The sequence below is a fragment of the Gekko japonicus genome, unplaced genomic scaffold (genome assembly GCF_001447785.1).
Source record: "Gekko japonicus isolate JY-2015 unplaced genomic scaffold, Gekko_japonicus_V1.1 scaffold528, whole genome shotgun sequence".
In the NCBI taxonomy this organism is placed as follows: domain Eukaryota; kingdom Metazoa; phylum Chordata; class Lepidosauria; order Squamata; family Gekkonidae; genus Gekko; species Gekko japonicus.
In genome coordinates, this window is record NW_015170290.1 from 578,236 (window position 1) to 599,414 (window position 21,179).

Genomic DNA, 21,179 nt, shown 5'->3' on the forward strand with positions numbered 1-21,179 from the left:
TCAGCTCAGTGGGGCTTACTCCTTCGTTAGCGTGTTTCGTTTTAAAAAGACCAAAATAAAAGCTAGCGCCTGTTTGCACAAGCGCATAACTAAAACTGGAAACACACACACACACAAAAAACCAGGGGGGAGGGTAGTGCGGTCACGGCGGATTGCTGTCCAGATACCAAAACCGCGGATACAAAGCACTAAATATCAGAAAACACCTGTCCCAACGGGTGTCAAAAAAACACGGATAAAAGAGCGGAAACCGCGGGACTCTGCCGGCTTCTGTGCGGGAGGCGGGTTTGCCTATGTAGACAGGAACCTTTAATGCGGAAGGGATCAGCAGCGAATCCCGCACTAAATGTCCGTGTGACCAGACCCTTTATTTACACCGTTGGTGGCTAAAGGGATGCTTTCACTACACCACTGAACAGTACATTCCTCTCAGCCCTTTGAAAGGAACGACTCCCCCAGATAGTCCAAACCTCAGACTGGTTTTTACACTGAGTTCTTCCACTAAGTACAGGCCTCAGACCTGTGGCTTGTCTGCTGTTAGTAGCTTTGGGTGTACATCTCTCTTTAAAAACAAAATGTAGCACTTCAGCATCGGATGACATGGGCTGTGGCTCACAAAAACTTCTGTGTTTCTTTTCAAGGCGCCCTGAGACTCTCATTAATGTTACGATACTTCTATCTGCTAAGGTCTGCTAAGCTATACCACATGTATTCCAGCATGATGGCTGTAAATAACAGTTAACAGTTTGTATCCCTGCCATATTGTATGACAAGTAGAGAATGCCAAACTCTGGATAAACCTGCTATTTGAAAAGGTTTGGTTTCTCTATATTTCATTTGTGAAATTTATCACTCATTTGTACTCACACTTGCCATAACACCAAGCTATTATTGAAAGGGGAGGGAAGCTGGCATGGTATAGCCCAGTCTCATCAGATCTCAGAAGCTAAGCAGAGTTGGTGCTTGGATGAGAGACTGCCATGGAAGGCTCTGCAGAGGAAGGCAATAGCAAGAAAACCTCCACTTCTCACATGCCTTGAAGGCCCCTTGGCAGGGTTGCCATAAGTCAGTTGCAGCTTGACAGCACATACATATTATTGCAAGATTTTTGTGTATTAAAGTGATGAGATAAATCTTATTTAAAGCAATTCCTTCTTGTGGTTACACTGATACATTTTGACAGCTCCATATATGTATCGCAACCAGTGGGATTACTGTTAAGATAACTGTAGATGTAGAGCCTATATTTATATATTTTAAAAATCTCATAAATATGACATGATAGAATAGGAAAAGAGCAGGATAACCATCAGTGAATCATGTAGGTAAACAAGAAAGTCCGTCTCATAGATGGCTCTGTCCCATGGCACCTGGAAGTCATGCTGATCTCTGGTGACTGACCTCTCCTGGGGGCCTGGAGGATATTCAGAGCGGCGGCTGAATAAAGCCTGCCCCCACATCCCCCACCCCTGGTATTTCAAAGAGGTCTCCCATCCAAGTACTTCCCAGAGTCGCCCCTGCTTAGCTTCCAAGATCTGGTGAGATCAGGTCTGCCTGGGCTATCCATGTCAGGGCAGGTTGACATTTTTCTTAAATTATCCTTTACCATAGTTGATAGTGACAGCGTAAGGAACATAGCTGGCTAATGTCACAACAGAGCCAGGGTACCAGGCAGAGAGGGAGAGTTTACAGTTCAGTCCGTGAGTCAAAGCCAGGAAGATCAAAAACAAGCAGAGCCAGCGTCCCAATGCACAAAGCCAAGCCATAGTCAGAACGTTACCAGGGGTCAGAGTCCAGAGAAGCGAGTGTCGAATGTCAGGGTGCAGAGCCGAGGATCAAGAGCCAGAGAGTCATCAAAACGCGGACTGGATTCAGGAACCGGGAAGTCAGTCAGTACGGGATCTTAGGAACAGCGTCAGAGGTGCAGAGTTTCTGGTCCAAAGGACTAGTTTGCCAGCACGATTTGACAGAAGTCAGTGACCTGTTCAAATAGCGTGCTGGGTCGTTAAGTCATTAGCACTGCCTTGTGAAGTCCTTGATTCTGTTAGAACTCCGGGCTCATTTGTTCTCCGACCTCCTTGCGTCTGGTTGCCAAGTCCCGGCGTCTCTGATTCCTCAACTGGTCGACAGGTGGCAGAGAATCGGGTGGCGTACTGCTGGGGCCAGGCACTGCCTGATCGGCTTCAGGTGAAAGCTGTCCTGGGGTTTGGTATTCATCCTCTCCGGCACTTAGGTTTGGCAAGGACTCTCGTCCCTCTGATGATGTTAAAGGCACGGAGTCCTCCGTTTCAGAGCTCCCAGGTGCCGGATCGGGGGCAGGCATGAGAGCTAACTATAGTGGTACAAATAGTTGATGAAGATTGTAGCAGCTACATAACTTTGAAATTAAATTGGCTGATTAAATTACAAAGTTGCTTGAAAACTAGGACAGGGGGACCAATCTTTTGAGAAAATTGAAAGGATCTTCTCAGATTTAACCAGCAGGTACATTAACAGTTGTTAAGGCCAGGGATGGTACAGTCTCAGTCTCCTTTGACTTTGAATAAGGCACTGGAGGTGATTGGAAGGGGTGGTATTTACCCAGCCAAAGGCAGTGCAGCTATGGAAGCCTTTATAACGGCTCTCTGTTTCTCCTGTGCAGGTACTGCCACGGGCAGTTGACCTACCCATTCTCTCATGAGGCAACAGGAGATTAGCCAGTTGCCTCAGGGCCAAATTGCCTCAGGGCCCCTGTAATTGGCCCATTAAAGGATCATTACTTTGCCTGCTTCATGTTGCTTCCATGATACGATATAAGTAGACCTCAGCTGTGAACTGGTTAGGCTGTAATTAGTGATAACAATAATATGGTGGATTACTCATTATAGGTAGACTAAAATGGTGGTCACCTGAGAAATCATAGCTTGAAGGACCATTGTATGGCAGGGAGGGTTGGGAAGTAGTACCCTTGGTACTGAGCAGCAGCAACCAAACCAGTAGCTGTCTGTGAGGCACATTGGGATAGGTGGATAAAGCTTAGCACCTCTTGGCACAGTCCATGTGCAGGGAAGAATAAGCAAGGCCAGCAAGGTTACTCACCAAGTTTAGTGCATCCTTCCTATTAGATATATTACTAGTTTTATGATGTAAATCAGTCATTTAAGTAAACTATGGCCCCGGTCACATGGGAGGCTTTGATCCGCGAGAGGGACAGATCGGGGGTGCATCAAGCGGGCGTGATCACACCGCAAAATCTGGGAAGCGGTGCGCACCCGTCCCCGATCTGTCTTTTCGGGCCAAAGATGGGGATCAAAAAAGCCCATACAAAACACTACTACTTACTTGAAAATCTGCAGCAGGGGAGGCCATGTGATCACCGGCGCACCCGTCTCTGGCAGCATGCGAGGCCCCCGGCCAAACTGCGCAGGTGTGCACATGCGCAGCGGGCTGCCTCGTTCACCAATCTGTGGCTTCCTCCCCCCGGCATCTGATCATGCCGGGGTGCAACTGCCACGCTTCTCTTTTGATGCGGCTCAAAAAAGCCGCACTTCAGCCACACCTTTTCCCCCAGTGTGACCGGGGCCTATATAAACCCATATATGGTTGGTGTCCTGTGTCTTTGTTCAGGTAAATGCTTGGGACAACTCTCAGACTCTAAAATTAGGTGCCTAAATGGAAAACAATTAACAATACCATTATAGAACTACATTATTGTCGAGAGAGAGATGCTCCAGTGGGAAATGGGGTCCTTAAGTACGGCATCAGGCTTGTAGCCATTGCCTTTGATTGCTGGCACTGTTTGTTTCTCCCTTTCCTATTACCCATGTTAGAATAGTGTGAAGGAAGAGCCTTCAGTTGAGGTCATTATGACCAAAACTGGCAACAGAGTCCCAGGAGCTTTTTCAGTAAATTGTACCACCCTCCCAGGAGGTCACATCTATCATCATGGCCCAGTCTGTCCTAGGTTAAGGTTAGGGTCCATGGCCTCAAGTCACAATTTTTGCCTCTTGTGGAGGACTGGGGCACCCAAACTGAGTTACCGACTGAACTCTGAGGGCAATGTCTAGGAGGAACATGCATCAGCCTGCATCAACTTGTGTCTTGCACCAAGATTATCACAATTCATATCCAGCAGTTACACATTCTATTAGCAGACAAGATGTGTTATACAATGTTTGAGACCCTGTTTAACAGTGCTAAACTCTTGGATGTTATTAATTCAGTACAGTTGCCACCTGTTTTCACCTACCTCTGGTTCCCCCCCCCCCGGTTCTGTCTCCCTGTGAGCAAAGGCTGCATCCAAATATGGTTGCATATTGTCCTGCTGTCACGCTATAGTAATTTCTTGTCCTTGTGGAAAAATCCAGCTGTTGAGTGCAGTGCCTGAACAATGTATGGAAGCAGCCAAAGACCTTGTGTTACTCTTAGCATAAAGTTGCATATTATATGGGAGAACTGTGACTGGATCTCCCAGTTTGTAGTGAAAGACAGCTTCTGGGGACTGCAAATTAGAAAAAAAGCAACATTTGAGGAGGGATCTTGAATTCTGTGCCATTTCCCAATCTAAATTATGTCTTTTGAGGGTTGCTACTAGTGTTCCCTCTAAGCTGAGTTAGTATGAGCTAGCTCACAGTTTTTTTTAGCCTCCAGCTCACATTTTTTTGTCCTAGCTCAGGAAGGATGGCTCCAGAGCAAACTAATTTATACAGTGGCCAAATTGCTCACTCACAACTTTAATGCGAGTAGGGAGGAAATGCACAAGGGAGGGAGGGTTAATCACTTTTTCAACAGTGCTGCAGTTTCAATCTAATCTGTAGTTGGTCCAAAGAGTGGAACATAATTTACAGTAAAAGATCCTGCAATACAGTTTGGCCTATAGTTTGGTACTGAATGTCACATCCAAGGAAATATGTTGTTTTGAGATAAATCTCTTTGGTAAGAGTCTCCTGTAATTTGTTTAACATAAAACACCTTTCATAATTCTGGAAGTGATTTACAAAATTTTACAGGGGGCATCCAATTGTGAACAAAAAGAGACATTCCCACTATTTAAGAGATCTGGAATGTGCCTGTACTGTGGCATGTCTGTGTTTTTAATATTTAGGTTCAAATACTCTGTATTGCAGGATGATATATGTTGGGAAATAACATTACTTCCATCTGCACATAGGGCATTAATTTCTTAAAGCATTCAATATGAACAATGGTGTGACTTAATATTAAATTTAATCCGTGTTGTAAGATTTCCATTATAACACTCCTAATTTTCATTCCAGGCACGTGTGAACCCAATCAATGTCATGCCACCAATACAAGCTATAGATCAGGACCGAAACATCCAGCCTCCTTCTGATCGGCCAGGAATTCTCTATTTCATCCTAGTAGGTTGGTATTTGATAATCACACTATCTTTCACATTCACATTGTATAAGCAGCAGGCAGTCAAAGATTAAGTGGGAAAGTAGGAACCTAATAACCAATTCATGTGGAATCTAGTGTGATAGCTGGTATTGTTCCAATCAAGTATTTTATTGCTTATTGGGGCTGTTTATTCCAAATTGGATTGCTCTTGTTTGAAGATTTAGCTTTCTTTTTGGAGTGTTTGTCTGAGATAATGAAGCCGGAACATGAGATGAATTTACAGAAACCCTTATCAAAATTCATAGATTTTCTTGGTGTTCTGTGTTGAACTAATGCATGCATCCATGCTTATGGCTATCACTACCTCCAGTGGCAGGGAATTCCACAGTTTAATTACTCATTGAGTAAAGGAGTATTTCATTTTGTCTGCCTGAACCTATTGTCCATCAATGTCATTGCACCTGGGTTCCAGTACTATTGGGGGTAGGGAGTTATTTCTATCCACTTTTGGTTCCCCATGCATAATTTTAAAAACCTCTATCATGTCCACCCTCAGTAGTCTTCTTCTATGATGAAAAGTCCCAGACTGTTATTCTTTGCTTACAGGACAAGTGTATGTGCAGACAACATACTTACTTTGCTTCTGTAGAGCCTGGGAGCTGCACTGGATGCAGGGAACCACTCAGGACCTGGCTGCTGCGGCAGACATTAGGAGCTGTTCAGGGCTTAGCCACAGGAGATGCAGGGAGCCACTCAGGGCCTGGCCATGGCTGCGGCAGATGCAGGGAGCCACTTTGGCTGCCACCACAGCACACATAACCAGGAGCCACTCAGGGCATGACCTCAGCAGCAGTGGACTCAGGGAGCTACTTGGGGCCCTGCCACTGTGGCAGTGGACACATGGAACCACTCAGGGTCTGGCTGCAGCGCATGCAGGAAGCTGCTCAAGGCTTGGAGAGGCTCCCAGATACTGCCACAGCAAGGTTCTGAGGTGAGTGGTTGGCCTGGATGCGCTGGCTCAGCAGTGTGTGTGGGGGAACGGGATCCCCCCGGGAGTTTCACAGGACCCCTATATGTAATCTGTGTTATAAACCCCAGCATGAAAAATATATAATCCACAGAATGAATAATAAGGGTTAATGCAAGGTGACAAGAAGCTAGTAACCCCAGTCTGCTGCAGTTTAGTGAGAAACTTATAAATTGGGACAGTTTAGGGTGCATTGCTACCCTGAGTTGCACTGACTTTGTGCCTCAAATATACCCTCAACAGACTCCAGATAAATCTGTGATCTAACACAGTGTCACCAACCAAATGATGTGTTCTAGCCCAGGGCCAAAAATCTACCATAGAGTTTTGAACTGTTCTGTCCTGCATTGTTTCATCAGTACTAGATGCTAGCTCCATCCAAACTGATTAGTAAAAGTTCTGGTTTTATCAGTTGAGGCAGAGTTTAGCAGCACTTCTTTCCACCAGAACTGCCCGATAGCTTTCTCTGAGCTAGGAGATGAGCATCATAGGAAGAAGAGTCAACCCCTCTTACCCTTAGTGAGCATTTAGCATAATTAGCCACCGAAGCCATTCTAGCATAGTTTTGTGACCTATTTCAACCCTTTTGTCCTGTAAAAATCCTACTGCTTCTCTCTGCTTATTCTTTATTACAATTTATTAGTTACAACCCTGTTGCTATTCCAATCATCTCCAGTTCTGATTGCAGTAATCTCCTTGCCTGTCATATCTGTACTAAGAATAACTGATAGGAAAACAGAGGCTAAATAGATAGTTGATTATATTATAGCTGTATTTATAGAACTGCAGCATTTTTTTATTTCTCAGTCCATTTGATGTACTAATTATGCTTGGTTTGGGTTGGCATTCATATTTCATGTCACATATGGCTAATTCAGACACTGAAAGAATTCTCCTGAGCAAAACGCCATGTGAAAAAGGGCCTTGAGAAAGGCAGAATCCCCCTTTTTGTGCGATCAAAGCAAGCCCCAAGAATGCTGCTACCAGTATATGCAATATAGGGTCCTACTTATGTATGGTTGTGGGTTTTTTTTGTTTTGTTTTTCTTTACATAATCAAGAAATATACATTGCAGGTTTGGGCTCATCTTGTTAAATATTATTATCATCATTTCCCAAACATTGTAACGTTTTTTTCCCTAACATCCGTGACTATCTAGCAGGGGTCCTCCACAGTTTTAAGCCTTTGGGCATTCATGACACATAATGGGAAGGAGGGGTTGCCACAGGAGGCAGAGCCAACCACAAAGTGGCTGCAACCGCATTTATTTATTAACTAGGAAAAAGGCCCGTTGTGGAAATAAATACAACGGCCTCTAGAAAGAGGCTCTGGGCGGGTGCCCCGGCCTTGGACACTCAGTGTCAATTTGCTGTGGCGACCTCAGCAGGGTATAATGACACCGAGTCCACCATTTTCTCCAGAGGAATTGATCTCTGCTACCTAAGGAACAGTTGTAATTTTGAGTGATCTTCAGCCCTCACCTGGAGATTGGCAACGATGGTTCCCCAGAGGGAATGGTTGGTTTGGAGGATGGAGTCTATGGCTTTGTACCTGTCTGAGGTCCCACGCCTCCTGAAACCTCACCCTCTCCAGGCTCCATCCCTCACATCTCCAGGAATTTCCCACCTGGTGTTGGCAACCATATCTCCTTCCCAGCCAATCGTCAACCTACCTTTATTTCCCCCTCACTCTTCAGCTTTTCACCCCCCACACACCTGCAGCCTCTTCCGTGCTCTGAAGCCCTGACTGCTAAGTCACATTGGCTGTCATACGGAGGCCACCTCAGCAGCATATAAGGATAAAGAGCCCACCATTTTCTCCAGGGGAACTGATCTCTGCCATCTGGAAAGCAGTTGTCATTCTGAGTGATCTCCAGCCCTCACCTGGAGATTGGACACATTTTACCTCAGAATAGCAAACTGTTTAGAAAGAGGCAAAATCCAATCAAGCTGCATATGCAAACGACCTCTGTGTTCGAGGCAAAGGCCAATGAGGCTACATATGCAAATAACCTCTGTGTTCTGACTGGCTATTGGGGGGGGAGAGGAAAAGCAAACTGTTTAGAATGTTGGAGGCAGGACTCAGGCAAAGCAGCCAGTGGATAGGGAGACCCTCTGAATGACAGATCAGAGAGCGAACTGATTTTGGAGCGTGTGGAATGTTCTAGAGAAGTGCCACCACCATTCGGCTTTTATTTATAAGGGAGATTTATATCCTGCTTTCCATTTAGAACATCATTCTCATCTCCTCCATTGTCCCACAGATTATTGTATTGTGGCAGTTGCTGCTACAAGCTCTCTCTCTCTCTCTCTCTCTCTCTCTCTCTCTCTCTCTCTCTCTCTCTCCATTTGCTCAGCCAATGAGATCTCCAATAGCCAACAAGAAGCCCTGTGGGGCAAAAGCCCAACCAGGCCTCACCCACTTTCTAAAAATAATTGGCAGGCACTAAGACAGGTGTCTGTGTTGGGGACTCCTGCTATAGGCAAATATCTAGGGTTGCCAACCTCTAGGTGGCAGCTGGAGATCTGCTGTTACAATTGATCTTCAGGTAGCAGAGATCAGTTCACCTGGAGAAAATGGCAGCTCTAGAAGGTGGAATGGCATTATGACCCCCTGACATCCCTCCCCTCCCCAAACCCCACTCTTCTCAGGCTCCACCCCCAAAATCTCCAGATATTTCCCAACCTGGAGCTGGCAACCCTATAAATATCCCATAGCTGGGTAGTCTTTCCCAGGGGAAGAGGATCAGCCCTCTACATGAACAGGCAGCAAGATCTCTGTCTGTACTGATGCTCCATAATAACCACACACATACCCTGGTTCTTGTGCTATTCAGAGTTTATGAAGTAAGCAGGGTTGCCAGATTCTTTATTAAAAATACCAGACACGCCGAGGCTCCTCCCCCTCCTCCCAGGGCAAACAGTGCAAAGCTGGCTGTTTGTCTTGGCAGGGGAGCTGCCAGCCCCAACGTGAAACAGCAGCCATCAGGTTGCTTCTTAGATAAAATATTAAATGGTATTTTATTAAAAAATATTTTATTGCCTATATTTCAAATTTGTTTTTGTTTAAATGTATTATATTTATGTTTTGAAGTGTTTAAAAAGATCTTATTCAAAAATACCAGTCGAAAGGGGATTTTATCCTAATTCCAGATTTAGGTTATAAGATTTACAAACAGTTATTCCTGTAATCGAACCCTTCTGTGTGCCTATGCTTAAATTAATCAAGATGATAACCCAATTTAAGGATCAAACTTCCCCCCACCATTCAAATGGTAATTAATTTATGATTGTCAGTGTCAATAGAGGGGGGGGGCTCATCTATATGAGTAAATACCACCATTATCCAAACGTTTTAAGTGCCCTTTTACAATATCACTAAAAAATTATATTTTATGCTTTTGTTGGTACCCCTTTGGCAGTGCCATCAATCACCTTCTCCAAGTTATAAATGTCTTGAGTTTTCCAGTGTACATGATTTGCATGATGCAAATTCATTACACACTGAGGCATGTGAGGCTCAAGGAAATAAAGGCTAGGATGAAAAGTAATAAAAGCCTTTGCAGAGAGAGACAGAGATTGAGAGTTGTGTAGTGGTCAGAGAGTCAAACTAGGATCTGGGAGATCCAAGTTCAGATCTCTGCTTTATCACGGAAACTCACTGGGTGCCCTCGGGCCAGCCACGCACTCTCAGCCTAATTGACCTTAGAGGGTTGAAGTAAAGATAAAATGGAAGAGAAGAGAAATGAACCACTTTGGGCAGGGTATAAATGAAGTAAATAAATAAACAGGTTATTGGCATTGGGTTGAGAAGTTTTCCAGAGCTTGGTTGCAAACTCAGGGATTGCACAGGAATGGGTGGGGGATATTTTACCATTTGCCACAGTTCTACAGAGCCTTAGAAGACCTTTGGTGACCTTTCCTTAGTTCTGTGAATGCTACAGCTTGTAGGGTTGCCAGCTCTGAGTTGGGAAATACTTGGAGATTTGGGGTTAGAGCCTGAGGAGGGCTGGGTCTGATGAGAGGAGGGACATCCATGGGGTATAATGCCATAAAGTCCACCTTCCCAAAAGGCTGTTTTCTCCAGCTGAACTGATCTCTGTCATCTGGAGATCAGTTGTAATAACAGGAGATTTCCAGCTGCCACCTGGATGTTCAAACCACCAAAGGTCACTGTGAAAAAAAAAATTCCCTTACAGCAGAGGTGGCCAAACTGTGGTTCGGGAGCTGCATGCAGCTCTTTCACACATATTGTGCACCTCCCGGCAGGGTGGCTGGGGAAGCTAAATATCATTAGCAAACAAATTATCATTTTTGTATTTTTTTACATGAATGATTGTTTTACTGCTTGTTTTATCCTGTTTTTACCTGTTTAATCTTGGCATATGTGCCTCATTTGTTAGTCGCCCTGAGCCCATCCAGGGAGGGCGGGGTATAAATTTAATAATAAATAAATAAATAAATCACGGGACAAATAAATATCATTATCAATATCTGCTTTTACCTCTTTTGTTATTAGTTTTGGCAGTCTCATTTACCAGTAAAAACATGTAATATTTGTTCATGTCTTGTGGCTCTCTAACACCTGACGTTTATTCTATGTGGCTCTTATGTCAAGCAAGTTTGGCCTCCCCTGCATTACAGTATCTGCTTCCATGGTGTAATAATAATCCATATTATAATTTATTTGTAAAGCAGCTCCATGTATAAACAAGCAACCTGACGAAGCACTGAGGGAACTTACCTAGGAAATCTGTTGTTGTTTGGAATCAGCAGCAGCATTGCATGAAGTAAAATAAAGGAATAAAAGAAGAAGCAATGTTTGTGGACTGTAACTGTAATGGAATCATTTTTCCCCACAGTGAACTTTGGTGGTTTGTACCTTTGGTTAATCACTGTGGTCCATTTGTGACTTGAACCACCTGGAGGTTGGCAACCCCAACAACTGGTGTCCACAACTATATCTGCTTCTGCATAGAGACAGAATTTTGTGTAACATTATGAACTGATTAGAACTTTTCAGGAAATGGTGTTCATTAAGAACATAAGAAGAGCCATGCTGGGTCAGACCAAAAACCCATCATGCCCAGCAGTCTCGCCACACAGTGACCAACCAGCTACCTCTAGGAAGCTGACAAATAAGAAGACTGCAACAGCATGATCCTGCCTGTGCTTCCTAGCAACTGATTTAAAGAGGCATACTACCTTTAGTACTGGAGGTAGTAGATATCCATCATGATTAGTAGCTATTGATAACCCAGTCATCCATGAATTTGTGCAGTCCCCTTTTAAGTCGGTTGCTTGTGACCCCATCCTGTGGCAACGAGTTTTGCAAATTAATTATATGCTGTGTGAGGAAATGCTGTCTTTTCTCTGTCCTGAATCCCCCACCCTTTCACTTCAGTGGATGATCCTGGGTTCTAATATTACGCCAGAGGGAGAAGAGTTTCTCCATGTCCAATCTCTCCATGCGATACCTAATTTTATAAACCTTTATCATGTCTCTTCTTACTCACCCTTTTCTAGGCTAAACAGCCCTAATCATTTTAACTGATACTCATAGGTCAGCTGCTGTAGTCCCTGATCTGTTTGGTTGCTCAATGTTGTTCGTCTTGCACTTATGCAACCCTTATGAATTTGACAGATTCATACTTCATGCCAAGTAATTGCAGATGTAATCCACATTACTAATCCAGATACAAAGGTCCGTAATTAATTACAGAAGCAATAGGAGATATAGGCTGAGCTGTTTTGTTGGTATATGCTAAACAGCAAGTAAAGGCTCAATAATAAAATTAACCTTTTTAATAAATAAACTAATTCTTAGATTTACGTATCCAGATGAGACTGATTCCTGAATGAGTGTGGGCGCACCTGATCTTGAAAGCTAAACTGGCCCAAACCCATCCAGCCTGGGAACTGATACCACTAACAGTGGATGTGTTGTCCATGTTTTCTTCAAGTGGCTGATCTGTGGGCTGTTCTACATAATGAATTTTCTAGCATGACAAGTGGTGATATAAAATACAGGGAACAGCCTTTTTTCCTCATCTGTGTTAGATACTGGGCATATAGAACAATTGAATTTCTGTCTTGGCCTGTATAATAGAATATAGCTTGTCTATTCACTTTTTCTTTTTTAAAACAATAGTATGATAGTTCATATTCAGTGAATAGTGATGCTTTCATGTCATGATCTTACAAAGACAATCAGCGCTCATTATAGCACACAATGAATGTATCTACATTCTTTTCAAGGTTAGTTGTCTCCACTCACTGCAGTCCAACAAAAATTATAAATGAGTGTTAAGTCTTTTACTGGGCCAAATGTTCATAATGTAGCCTAGGTTCTTGCAAACTTACAGTAACTTTTTTGTGACTAAAGCATACGTTTTTACAATAACCCTTCTTTGCAAATATATATTCCTCATTAAATAAGTACTTGGGGGAGATCAGCATTGTTTATTATTTTATTAGTTATAAGAGGTGGACATGTGAGGAGAGTAAATCAAATTCCACCCCTGATGGACCCTGGTCCCCCCTTCTTGCTTTGGTTCCCTTTGCTCCCCTACCCACTTTCTTTCTCCCCTTTGCTTGTTCCCCCACTCAGTCTTTCTTCCTAGCCACCCCCTCTCCCACCTGGTTCTCCCTCCTTGTTGCCCTTTCCTGTGCAGGGCCCAGCTCTCCCCACACACTCTTTGTGGCTCTCATTTTGCCCTATCCTTGTCATCTCCTCCTTTTCGTCCCCCCTACTACCACCTTCCCTGTGTTTCCTTTAACCAATATTGCTGGTTACACTTTTTTCCTCTACTTTTTCTCTTCTTACAGGGGGCCTTAGGACTGTTGTTGTTTTTTATTGTCTAGGCAACCTGCAGTGGTGTCCAGGATCTCATAATGTAGTCTTCCAAAATCTCCAGATTTTAAACTTTTTTTATTTTTATTTGGCATTTTTACTTGGAAACCTGGTAATACAAAATTATAAAATACCCCTTCCCCCACCTTCTGCACATGGGGGGGTCACTCGTGAATATTAAAGGTATGATATCAATGTAACTTATGCAGGGGTCATTTCGTAGAAAAAGAGCTAGGGGAACTCATTAGCATAACTCATTAGCATATGCCACACCCCCTGACAGGGGCCCGGTGGTGGACCTGCAAGGCCAGCGGGAGTGCGAGGCAGGGGTGGGGAGAGGCGGGGAGGAGCAACTTACCCTCCCTCTTCTCCTGCCTCCTCCTGGCTGAATGAGGGCTGGAAGCGGGGCAGCCGGAAGCAGGGGGCGGGGCTTTGTCATGTGCCCCGCCCCCTGCAACTCACCCGGGGGAACTGCGTTCCCCCGCGTTCCCCCCGAAATGACCTCTGAACTTATGTTACATTACATTACATTACATTACACATTTGACTTATATACCGCTCCTTCCCGAAGGCTCGGAGCGGTTTACATAGACATTTAAATTACCTGACTAGGGCCACAGTGCAAGGGGAGGGGTGAGTGCCTACCAGGCACCTAAGCAGCCGTGATCTTCTTCTTTACGTTGTTCTTCCGTGGTGGGTTCTTTTTGCTGTATTCAGGCGACGGTGTCTCGGCAGAGGTCTCTCTCTCACACATCGACTCCTGGGGTGGTCCTTACGGTGCGTGGCAGCATGATGGCTGCAACTGCTGGTCTCCGTCCCACAGGCTCCGACTGCGCTATGTCATCACGCTGCCACGTCGCCCGGACCAATCACCATCCTGAGTCGCTCGCTGCTTGCCGCCGGCCTGCCACCATATTTCTCTGCCGGATTGCCGCTCGCCGTTCACCGCCACCGCTCAGCCACCCAGCCGCCGCCTCTGCTGCCCTCCAATTCATTGGAGGTAGGGTGCCCCCCACTCCTAGGAGTGGGTACCCATTTATCTACTTGCCTTTAAGGGCTTTCGAACCGCAGGGTGGGTGGGAGCTGGGACAAGGGCCGGGAGCTCACCCCGGCCACGGTGGGACTCGAACAGCCTTATGGCTGTTTGGAGATAGATTACTTTTTGCAGGCTTTTACAGCCTGCGCCACCACTCCCTTACATAGTTACATAGTTAGCTCTCCCATAATGTCCCCTCATTAACCCCTTTCTAATCTGTACTGGCTGTATGACCAGCTAAAGCTGAAAAGCCTTGACTTTCAATGACATGGTTTTGCTTTTCTATCTTGCATGCCTCATCAGAAGCAAAATTCTAGACTTTGCACATGTTGTTGCTGCCCAGAAGCACAAACTTCCAATCCTTCCTGAGCTAATGCTGTAAACAGGGCCGGCTCGCCAACTAGGGGCTCGCCTAGGGTGGGCCGGCCCTCAGGGGTGCCAAACTGTCCCCTCGTACCCCCCCCCGTGGAGCTCCCTTTAAAAAGTAGCCCTGATAGCGGCAGAGTAGCCGCACCCCCGCGATCCTGCTTGCTCCTCGCCACCACACCCTTTCCCACGCTGCCGGCTGCCGCCCCCAGTGGCTTCTTCGCCCTGTAGAGAGGCTGCCCTGCTGCGCCCCTTGCCTGCTGCAGGTAGAGCTTGGCTTGGCTTTTGCACCCAACTTGGTTGTGCGGTGCTGAGACAGGAATCATCTGGCTTGTTTTCTCCGGCGCTCATGGGGCCGAGCGAGGAGATCTCCATGGGGGGCTGGAGGAGGCAGACGAGTGCCAGGAGTTGCAGGAAAGCAGGCCAACGAAGCAAGCTGGAGGCGGCCTCCCTCCCTGCCCCTCCTGGAGAGAAAGCCCAGAGGCCCATCGCCACTGAGTGACTTGCTCAGGCACTGGCATGTGATTGGCCTCAACCTGGCCCAGAATCCCTTCCAGTTGGAGAAGGTAAAGAAAGGGGGCCCCACGGTGGGAAGACCCTCCCCTTTGCCCCCCGGCTCTGTGACCGACGGGAGATATCGCGGCGAGCCTGATCTGGTCAGACTGTGGAAACTAAGAAGGGTCAGCCCTTGCCGGTATTTGGATGGGAGACCACAAAGGCATACCAGAGAAGCTATGCATTTATGTTTGAAAATTGGTGGATGGGGGGGGGAGCGCCAGAAGGTATCCTCGCCTAGTGTGAAAAAAAACACTTTGGGCCGGCCCTGGCTATAAAGAAACTTCTTTGCCTGATTTCTCTGCCAGTCCTTTTTGCATGTCTAGATTTGGGTCCACAGAGGGACTAGAAGGGGTTAACTGAGAGATCTCAGACCAAGATTTCTGTGACTGCTACTACCCAGCTCGACAGAGGAAGGAATAGTTTAAAAATAGTTTTAAAAATGTTTTATATTTGATACTGGCCTATGTTTGATTGTAAGCTGCCCTGAGCCCGCGCAGCGGGGAGGGCGGGGTATAAATCAAACCAATAAATAAATAACTGAAGAGAAATCAGCCAGAGCAGCCAAGGAAGTCTCCTTACAGCAATAGGCTAGATGATATTCCTCAACCCATATAGAAGAAGAAGAAATTAGATTTATACCCCGCCCTTCACTACCCGAAGGAGTCTCAGAGTGGCTTACAATCTCCTTTCCCTTCCCCTACCCACAACAGAAACAAAGGTCCTTTCCGCACTTTGATCTCATCCCTGGTTTTATCAGAGTTCAACTTGGGACACAATACCTGGCATTTATCCCTGGTTATAACAGCATCCATTTATCCCAGGAAAAATGTGGGGCGAAACTGGGGTGACCTCAGTGTAATGTGGAAACAAAAAATTCTCCGGGATAATTACAGGGGTGAACTCGAGTGTAGTGTCGAATGTAAAAATACCCTGAGATAATTACAGTGATGAACTTGCGTGTAGTGTAGAATGTAAGTTTGGGGACAGGGTTGAACCAGGATTTAAGGTCTAGTGCAGAAACGACCAGGGCCTGTGAGGTAGGTGGGGCTGAGAGAACAGCTCTGAGAAAACTTGTGACTGACCCAAGGTCACACCAGCAACTGCATGTGAAGGAGTGGGGAATCAAACATGGTTCTCCCAAATTAGAGTCTGCGCTCTTAACCACTACACCAAACTGGCTCTCGGGCAGTACTGTACTTGTACTGTTACATTGCTGGTCTGAGCAAGTAAGACACCTGCTCTTCTGTGCTTTTGCCTTTGCAAGACCCCTGTCTGATACTGTAGCAGCATCAGGTTAGAAGCATATCCTGAGCATTCTACCTTCTTAAGAGATGTACAAGTTGAGTATGTGTCAAGAATCCATGCATCAAGAGCCAGTTTGATGTAGTGGTTAGGAGCGCGGACTCTAACCTGGGAGAACCAGATTTGATTCCCCAGTCCTCTACATGCAGCTGCTGGTGTGACCTTGGGTCAGTCACAAGTTCTTTCAGAGCTGTTCTCTCATGAGCAGTTCTTGAAAGGGCTCGCTCAGCCCCACCTACCTCAAAAGGTGTCTGTTGTGGGGAGGGGAAGGGAGAGGAGATTATAAGCCGCTCTGAGACTTTTTCGGGTTGTGAAGGGTGAAGTATAAATCCAATCTCTTCTCTTCTTTCTGACTGGGGAAATCTGATGGGTGTGTTTCCATTACAGTTGTCATGGAGGAATAAGACATATTTAACTAAATCAAGTTGGATTTTTGGCATGCCTGAAACTGCTTACAGAAATGGTGCTTCACCTAGGTATGATTTTGCAATAAAATATGGGATGGAGCTCAGAGTCTGTTCCATCACCTATCAAATCTCACCAATTTGTAGTATCATTTTGTGCCCTGTAAAGAATATCCTTTTGGTATAATGGTACCACTTTGTATGGAGGGACCCTAGTTTCAAAATATAGCTGTGAAAATAGCTAACACTTTTCTTGCCTGCAGTAGGAGGAGGGATTCATCTCTTCTGTGCATGGGTGCTCACTATACACAGGCACAGCATACAATATAATTGTTAAAGCTCAGAAAAGATGGTGTATACAGTGGGAAAAGTAATGCTTGTAAGAAAATAGTTCTAGCAACTTGTTTCCTGCAGAAACAGCAAGATTTCTTTTCCTGTTACAATACAGATAGGTGCCATCTTTATTCTTATTTCCCATTCAGAGTTGTTATCCTTTATTTTATATAAGCTGAAATGTGTATGCACAATTCAGTAAGGGTTTTTTCCCCCCTGCACTTTTCTTACGTGCTGTCTTCTAGATTCTGCTGGAAATGCCATGCATAGCTTTTGTTGCAAGGGGCAAAACTTGAATATATAGCTGTGGGGGTAAAAATAATGCAGCAAAATGAAAGCTGCTGATCTGGTTCTAAGCACTAAAAATATTGGCACCCTGACATTTCCACATTTCCCTACTATGGGAAAAAGAAGCCTCCCAAAGCCTCCCAAATTAATTAAAAGTGATAACAAAGGAAGAACGGGAGGAAAGCCATCTAGATGATAGAATGATTGCTTGTGTGCATGTCCAAGCAGGTGTTTCAGTTTTTGAATCTGTGGAATTCATTATGATCCTTTATTTATGAGTGAAGTAGATACAATTTTAAAGTAAAGTTGTCTTTTCCCCCCCTACTGATCATTGGTTTCAATTATCCTGTTCAAATTTCACTATCTTTTTACAGGAACCCCTGAGGATTATGCACAGTATTTCAGTATGAATGTGACGACAGCTGAGCTCAGGCTCCTCAAGCCAATAAACAGGGATTTTCACCAGAAATTTGATTTGGTTGTTAAGGTAATTTCAATTGATTTCTCATATCCTAGCATTTGTACCTTGCTGAGTAGTGGAATAAACAGAGAATGCATGGATTATTGAAGGTTACATGAAGAATTCTTCCAGGAAAATATGTGATTAATGATACCTTATAAGGAACTATTCTATATCCCTGTAATAGGTGCTTTCAGAAGTAGGGTGTATGAAAACGATTATATACTTGGCACATAAAAGGCACAATCCAGTAAAAGTTAGTTGCAACTTAGTCCCGCTAAAGTCCAAATCTGCCCATATTTACTCATAAGTAAACCTACTAAGTCCAGAGCATTGCAGCTTACTGCTGGTTTGCTGTGTAAAGGTCCATGTGATTACGAATGTGTCTAAAATGTTTACTACAAAATTAAATGTGCAGACTATTCCAGGTTACTGAGCACGATTCAAGAGAGTTAGGTGCTCTTATGCCAGTTTTGTGGGTTTGGAGAACTATCTGTGTAAAATTGTGACTATTGTGTATTTTGATTTGCTGTGTGCTTTTTTTTTTTAAAGACTTTTTGGTATGGGATGCCTAAGTATTTATTTTTCTGGAATTAATATATTAAATTTTCTGAGGAAACAGCTATGGGTTTGAAAGACTGCAATATTTTAAAAAGCTATGTGGCAAGCAAAACTGACCATTCATTCTATAGCAGGACTGAGGGATCTACTTTTTCCACTGCACTGTAGTTTTTACTATCACTACACCGTGTAATTTCAGTGCCTGTGGCAGGGTCCAGTCCAGCACAGCCAGAAATGCTTTTTTCTCAAGACCCAGAAATCTGGCTTAGTTACAATCTGATGGTGAAAGAACACATTATGCTTTGGATTCCCCCCCCCATTTCTGTGATGATCCTGAATGCAGACATCATATAATATGAAAAGCTATTATTTGAGCCTGTTCTAGAATAAGTGAAATTAGCAATTTTACGTGATTAGCCAAAACAGTGCAGGCTGTCAAATCTATACATTCTAGAAGAGTCAAGTAGTTTAAATATGCTCAGATTAATAGCTGCTTGATAGGATGTTATAGAAAGGATTTTCTGTTCAGTATTTATTTTGTATTGTTTTGCATGTATATGATTAGGAATGTGACAATATCTCACTGTCACTCTCTCGAAGAGAAGAGCTTTCCTCTGATTAGAGTATTTAAAATGTACATAGATATACTGGTCTGAACACACATATCCAAAGCTGTGTTAACTTTTTGTTTCTCTTTTTGAAAGTCACTGAGCTGGGTTAACCAAGCACAATAACTCTACACTAACTTAAAAAAAAACCAATTAAAGTTGTCCGTGGCCACATTCTAGTGCCTTAATAACTGGCTGTATTATTAATGAAAATTTTTACAGGCATTATTAGATTTGAATTACTGTAGTTTGTGTGCAGTTGAGTGGCTAATAAGCAAGGATATCAATCTGTAAGACTAATAATATACTGAATGCTTGAATAACACCATTTAGTGCAACAACATTGAAAGATCCATTACACAGGGGAGATATGGCACACTTGGTTATTTGAGTTTTTGTTTTGCAATGTAAAACTCAACTAAATGGCTGTAGTTGCATTTGAAAGCACATCTTTTCAGAAAAATATCCCTATCTGAGAAACTGAAAAGTAATTCTCTCCTTACCCATCTTAATCCCTTTGTCCATATTTTAAAGGATGTACCTTCCCTACATCTTTAGTCTCCCCACCAGCTGTTTTCTTGCATTTCTACAGCTGTGCAAAGTATCTAGAGCAGACAAAATATAAAATGAGCCTATCTCAAGGGTGGAATGAAGTAGATTAGAAGCCCTGAATGTCAGTAGGTCAAATCTGGTTCAAGTCATTCCTTCAAATACATGGGGAATTTGCTGTGTGAACGATCCAAATAATTTGTATACACTATAGCCTGGGAAGAAAGTAATATTTTATTTCAGCCTGGACTGAAGAACTACTTTCTGCGTGACCTGTTAATTCTTCTTCTGACAACTTAAATCCTTTTGAGAAGAATAAAACTTATTTGTTGTTCTTTTTAACCTTTCCTCAAGGGTCCCTGAATGCAGACAACTTACTTGGTATTATGGAAGCCAGTCAGTTGCCTCAGTTGGGTTAGCCCGTAAACATCTGACATATACAACACTTTGGAAGCAAGGAAAACTCCCATGTAGGCATACCTTTAGATTTTGTAGGCCAGATTTAGGATTTTTGTACAGAAAGCAATATGAAACAGGTATCTTGTTGTATAAAGAAAGACTTGCTTAGACTGGCAAGGGCATTTATTGCTGGGTTGCTAATGTGTTGCAGACAACAAATTACAAAACATAATAAGCAGTTTACACTAAGCCCTTGATGGTTTATGTGTGAAGCATGCTTGCTTCATAAATTTTAGCTTTATTAAAGAGAGAAGAGGAAGAGTGACATGTGACAGTATATTATTATTTTTGTCTATCCCCTGTACCTTATACCTGGTATATCCTTTACCAGCATGGTATAGTGGTCAAGAGCAGTGGACTCTAATCTGGAGAACTGGGTTTGATTCCTCCACTCCTCCATGTGAAGCCTGCTGGGTGATTTTGGGCCAGTCACAGTTCTCTCAGAACTCTCTCAGCCTCACCTTCCTCACAAGGTGAGTGTTGTGGGGAGAGGAAGGGAAGGTGATTGTAAGCCACTTTGAGACTCCTTAGGGTAGAGGAAAGCAGGGTATAAAAACTGACAAACTATATCTAGGCCCTGGTCACACGGGAGGAATTGCTCTGCAGAACGGATAGATTGAGGGCGGATTAAACCGGCACGATCAAATGCCAACATCTGGCAAGTGTCGTGCACCCGCCCCCAACCCGTCCCTTCCGGCTGAAGATGCGGAGTAAAAAAACCCCCCGCAAAACACTACTACCTACTGGAAAATCCGTGGCACAGGCAGCCGTGTGATCGCCGACACGCCTGTCTCCCGCAGCATGCGAGGCCCCCTACTGAACTGCGCAGGCGCACACATGTGCAGCTGACTCGCCTCGCTCTCCTGTCCCTGGCTTCCCCCTCACATCTGATCACATTGGGGAGCATATGCGAGTTCTTCTCTTTTGCTGCAGCTCTAAAAAGCCGCACTTCCGCCCCGGCTTTTCCTATGGTGTGACCGGGGCCTAGGGTTGCCAAGTCCAAATTCGGAAATATCTGAGGACTTTGGGGGTGGAG

At 44.4% G+C, this 21,179-nt stretch overlaps 1 protein-coding gene across 1 annotated transcript in view; it reads left to right on the top strand.

Annotated features, from left to right (window-relative positions):
- Positions 1-21,179, top strand: part of LOC107116036 (protocadherin-15-like) — a 456,694-nt gene that overhangs the window by 122,024 nt on the left and 313,491 nt on the right. Inside the window, exons 3-4 of the mRNA XM_015417887.1 lie at positions 5,256-5,364; positions 17,881-17,993. Of these exons, the coding sequence (XP_015273373.1) occupies positions 5,256-5,364; positions 17,881-17,993 (222 nt within the window). The remainder of the gene's footprint in view (positions 1-5,255; positions 5,365-17,880; positions 17,994-21,179) is intronic.